The 6,000-nt window shown below is 40.4% G+C and overlaps 1 protein-coding gene across 1 annotated transcript in view; it reads right to left on the reverse strand.

Annotated features, from left to right (window-relative positions):
* uvrag (UV radiation resistance associated gene) overlaps positions 1-6,000 on the reverse strand; it is a 118,585-nt gene that overhangs the window by 95,557 nt on the left and 17,028 nt on the right. Inside the window, exon 8 of the mRNA XM_034226822.1 lies at positions 5,495-5,621. Within this exon, the coding sequence (XP_034082713.1) occupies positions 5,495-5,621 (127 nt within the window). The remainder of the gene's footprint in view (positions 1-5,494; positions 5,622-6,000) is intronic.

The raw sequence follows: 6,000 nt of genomic DNA on the forward strand, positions 1-6,000 counted from the left end.
CGATTTACGCATGCTCCATACTAGGCATAAAAGTTACACCAGGGCGCAACGCATACAGTACAGGGCTTAAGTCTAAGTGGTGCACTAGTCATAACTTTAGTTTGGTCTTAACCTTCGGTTCTACGTCGGACGTAGAGTTTCGCCCAGCTTACGCCCAGCTGGTGCACTCCACTCCTGCTGTTGTAATAACGTAAATGTCCCCGTTGTGGATCAGAATCACAGTTTTGGTGGCTCAGGCTTGACTTGAACCAGCCCTCACTATAAGCTTTATCAAAAAGGAAATTCTTAAGCTACCGGGAGATTTTGAAAGAAATCAAACTGCAAAATGAACCACCAGTGTTATGGTTTCTGAGTTTGACCAGAATGACCTGAAGTGTTCCTGCTTGGACTTGGAGGTATTCCTAAGAACATGTTCCACTGATCCTGACTACAGGTCCTGTTGTGGATCATGCAAACAGTGCAAAGGCTGGAGAGGTGACAGCTTTCTTGTCAAAATATTTACCCTCTGTGGTCCTTTTAATCAGTAACAAGACACAACTGATCACTGAAGCTATTGAGAAACACACATCGTTGTAAATGACACGGCAAAATGTTCATGAGAAATGCCATATCAAATGTCTTTCAAAAGGCTCATGTTATCTGTCTCACATTAAAAACTATAAACTAACAAACTGTTTATTACAAAGCATGGTGGTGTTCAGTTTGACTTTGCAACATGTGTATCGAGTGATCTGCATTATGGAAGTTCAAAGGCTATGTCCATACTTTGGGAGGGAAGGTTTTGCTGTGACAAAGACAGATTTGGATGATGGGGGGGTTAATAAAAAGCAAGAGAAATGTAGAAAGACATGCTAGTGCGTCATTATGCAGAGAAACGGCAGCCAGCTGAGGGACATACATGTGTAAAGCTGCTGCTAAAGGAGCCCTAATGATGATAGCTTCAATATGAGACCTTCTCTCTAAGGTGACAAATACCTCCTCACACCATACCTTCACAAATCTGTGTTCCTTACACTTAAGAAACCCAACCACTGACATGTATTGGTCAGGAGCTCTGGCTCTGTTCAGAGCGTGAGAATAACTACCGTTACCAAGCACAATAAACACTGTTCTCAGACCTGATTTAAGTCATCTGCTTCAGGTGGAAGGAGGGAAATTAGACTGGAGGAAATTGTGACAAGAGTGTGACCCCACCAAAACCAAAGTCATTCAATGTGGAGGAGGAGAGAAATACTTGTATTTTAAATTTGCAGTCGTAAAGAAGGAAAAGAAATGCGGTCATGCTCCTATGTCCTCTGTTATGGATTATGTGAAAGGCGTGCAGTGGACTTAGCGTGTGTGCGTTTGCAAGAGAAGTGAAAAACAACAGCTTTTCTTTCCTTTGAGTCTACACCCCTGCTATGATTTCACTGCCTTTACAGTAAATCAGAGTGCATAGAACAGCTAGTCGTTAACCTGTCATCAGGATGATATCCACTGCTGATGCTTTTCAGAGCTATGCTAACAATGTCCAGGATGGCAAAGAACAAATAAACACAGACACACAGCTTTTGCCTTGTCTTTATATGCTGGCTCACATGTGGACGCACACACCTGCAGAACCACAACTGTGTGTTTAGGTTTTCTGGGCCATGTCTTTTGAGAAGGGGCAGTTTCCTGCGAAGGACAGGTTGATAAGAGAGACTTGCTAATGAGCCTGAGGATTGTGTAAGAGATGGGAGGACCACACATTCAGATACACATGAGATCCTAGAGAACGTGAACAAGAATGAAGATTAACACTCCATGCAGTATTCCCTCGGGGGAAATATCGCATAGCAAAGAACTTACGCCAACTATTAAACCGTCCATAAAACTTTAAAAGAAACCTGTATCTAATAAGCACTGGAATGTGTGAAAGTTCAACGGATGAAACAGTCACTTCTATCAACATTAGCTTAGATAGCAGCTTGTGTGATGAGTAATCTATATTATTGAATGCTTTGACAGACAAGCCAATGGACTCCCAAGAGGAAAGTTACAAAATGATATTTAAGACAACCGATAAAATGATATGTGTCCAACTGAAAGATGAGATCAGATGAAACAAACACGTTGCGGTGCCAATATAAATATAATCAGACAAAAAAATCGAGCTGCTGTACGAGATACTGTAAACGCCTGTCTCCCAGAGTATCCTGTCTGTAATGAATGCAGGCCTTTTTCCCATAGTGAAACAAATGAGTGTGTGCAGGCTGATTGGAAGAGTTAAACAACACGCTGGAAGCCGAGCTCAGCAGCATATGGCTTTTAGCTTTTGAGTTATGAGTCTGGGAAAAAACAACAAGAATTTCAGCAAGCGCTATTCAGCTACAGCATTTCAACTTATCCTGAATACCTTTTCCCTCTTTAACAGCTGAAGGAATTTGTTCTTCTGTTTCTTAATAAGCACTTGTCCCGTCTGGAAATAAGCCCTCAATGAGCGGCGGAGACTGAGAGCAGCGGGTTCTTTTGGCTGTAGACTAAGTGGTGACAGGTAAAGGGGCGGAGGATTAACGGACATTTGCTTTTTTAGAATCACAGCACAAAGGAAACTTCTCCCTGAACCCTTTTAGTGCTCACTTTTTGTGTTAGTATGTGTGTGTGTATTTCTGGATTCATGTGCAGACTTCATGCTAATCATTACCAATCCCCACCATAGGTTGCCGGCTCAGTTGGATTGCATTTCAATCTTCACAGGAACAGGCTCAATCTCCACCATATAAGGAAAACAACTAACAATAAACAACTCGGTCAAAATAGTTTCCTTTGTTATTCTCATTCGATAGCAACAAGTTCAAGTAGACAGACTAACTGTACAGTTTAGGGGTCTGATAGTAACCCTAAGGTTTTATGAACAACACATGAAACACATAATTAAATATCAAAGAGTTAGCTGAAGTCGAGAAAAGATCAAACTGAACGTTTCTGTACGGCAGCCAACACAGAATACAATGAAATGAAGATAAACAAGTCGGAGGGACATGCTAATTCATTTCTTTATATTTTAAAGTACCTATTAAGACATCTTTGTGTGTGTGTGTGTGTGTGTGTGTGTGTGTGTGTGTGTGTGTGTGTGTGTGTGTGTGTGTGTGTGTGTGGTGTGTGTGGTGTGTGTGTGTGTGTGTGTGTGTGTGTGTGTGTGTTGTGTGTGTGTGTGTGTGTGTGTGTGTGTTGTGTGTGTGTGTACAGTATGTATGCTTGTACACTATGTATACATGTGTGCGTGTATATGGACAGCTCAGAATAAAAATAGACCACTCAAATGTTTTCTTAAATCTCAATCTCTACATGTATGGCAGCCATTCAATTCCAGTATCTGTAGACGTCCAACACAGATACATGTTGTCAGTAGTTAATAACATTAAATTAAAAAAATGTGCATTTTACTCAAACACATACCTTTAAATAGTAAAACCAGAGAACTGATAATGCTGCAGTGGTCTAATGTTTTTCGAGAGCTATATATGTATGTGTGTGTGTGTGTGTGTGTGTGTGTGTGTGTGTGTGTGTGTGTGTGTGTGTGTGTGTGTGTGTGTGTGTGTGTGTGTGTGTGTGTGTGTGTGTGTGTGTGTGTGTGTGTGTGATCATTTGACCTTTGTTAACCCATGCTTCACTAGTCCGGCCTTTTTTTGATTCCCTGTGTACAGTAAGAGGCAGCAGTAAAACCCTCCCCAGCTTTCAGATATCAGTCAGGAGCTGCAGACTTCACGGGGTTAACTCGATGACACCCCGGCACACACACTGTTGCTTTAGTGGTCTGGCACAGACTGAAAACCACAGGAATGGCTCTATATACTGCACCTCGTGGGTACATATGCATGCGTGTTGAGTGATTCCCTTCCTCTGAGCGGCAGCGTGACAGAGGTTTCCTGTATGTGACAACACTCTCTACTGTGCTGCAGAATGAACAGGTAAACAGCACACACACTCTCTACCTGCTGCTGTCACACACCACTGAAACCCCGACCCATCTGTTCAAAACCCAAGTCTCCTGTGCAATCAAATCACAAGCCGAAGGATAAAAACTGCAAATCTAATACATGTTGTAAATATTTTCTAGAGTTTGTTTATAGACTAATATTTGAAGTCAAAATAAATACACCTGCTTTGAAAAAGACTTGTTTTATAACTGTCGACACAATATGGAAGATAGTCATTTTTGTTATTCTTCCAGGTTATTATTTGATGTGGGTTGGGCTTCATCTCATTCTAGAGATGCAACTTAGCATATATCAACATGAATAATAGAAATTATTTGTTGCATCTAAATATTTCTATAAGCTACATTTACTGAAAGGGATTTACTATTTGATTGAATACAAATACAAATATTCTGGTTAGGCCTTTGCTTTCTGTAAAGACAAAATCATGATCAAACTGTCATAACATTGTCATTTATGTTTTCTTTGTTTCATATTCCATTAGAAGCTGCAACACAGCCCTGTAGTCCATAATACAAGTTGATTTCTGCATGTTTATCACCATTTAATGATGGACAAGTACAAACGCTTTGAATGTGTGTAGCACTATTAATGAGTTACAGGGGGATGAATCATCTCATGTGATACGTATGCAACTCTAAATGCCTTTCACTGGTATCGCCACCAGTATGATCCTGTTACGCTAAAGCAGTCATTTTGAGCTAATCTCGTGTTCTGAATATAAACATCAATATGCAGCCTTGTGTGTATTCAGTTATCACATGTTTGGCAAAGTTGCTTGTGGCTAAAGAGTATGCTAAAATGGTGCATTACTTCATATTGGAATAGAAGGGCACTGTTCAGCAAAATGAAATGTCCAGAACTGAAACAGCTGATAATGATATCTGAGACTGTATTTATCTGTTAAACAATGATATTGTTATTAAAACATGAATAAAGCAAATAGCAGGATTGAGTCCTAAAGCAGGAAATGAGTTTCAGGTTCCTTTGTCTTAAAGTTTAATTTTCTGAATGGGTTTTTGGTTTTATTTCTGAACACAGGTCAGTGGAAACTACAAGCTTATGAGACTTTTCCAAAAAGGCACAATAAATGCCAGTTAATAGCCTAATGGGGATTGTCTGAAGCGTTAGCTTGGTTGTTTACAAGTAGCTAAATGAGACTACTAAATGTCATCACTGCACATAAAAGTCTGGCTTCAGCTTAGCGGGTGAACATGACGTAGTTTATTTATAGATATTTTGTTAGTTATTTATTTCTGGTGTTTGCATTTATGCTTGAAAAATGATAAAGTGGTGTTAATATGTGGAGACATGTTTGTTTCCCACAGATATTATTTACTGTAATATTCCAGAAATACAATGGAATTTCTTTTTTGACTTTTTGTTGGGGGAGCCCTTGTTATTCCGGTTTGACCCACACAAAGACATCATCACTGCACCACTCTATATCCAAGCCATAAGCCTTCCCATCCTGCATTTCACAGGGAAACATTGCATCAGTCTGAGTGTGGTATGAGCCCCCACAGCGTTACCTTTCTTCTGAAGCCGTGCACTCTCTTTCTGCCGAAGGTCCATCTCCCTGCCAAGCGCCTTCCTCTGCCGCTGCAGCTCGCTCCGCAGCACAGCGATACGCAGCTGCATGCACTCTCGCTCTTTCTTCTTCTCAGAGCAACACAAGACAACAACACGGAGACAAAACCGAGAAAGAGGATTAAGGAACTTGTTTAGTATGTGGGCACAGCAGTAATCTGTGTTTATAACCATTTGAAATACCTTTACATTCCTACTAGCTCCATCAAATTCATTTGTGTTTCCAAGTCACATTGATTTATTGCAGATCGACTGAGCTCAATAATCTAGACTCCACTGTCAGCAGTCAATGAGAAGATGGACAGGGACTCAGATATTGGCTTAAAGGTGGAGGACAGCACGCTTGTTTATCAATAACTTGATTTCAGTAACATAGTGCCGAATCAAAAGCCTCAAGTTTGATTCAACTTTATGTCAATTCATCAATTTAAGTGTTTTTTGAAAGAAG

Source organism: Gymnodraco acuticeps, unplaced genomic scaffold, assembly GCF_902827175.1.
Source record: "Gymnodraco acuticeps unplaced genomic scaffold, fGymAcu1.1, whole genome shotgun sequence".
Taxonomy (NCBI): Eukaryota; Metazoa; Chordata; class Actinopteri; order Perciformes; family Bathydraconidae; genus Gymnodraco; species Gymnodraco acuticeps.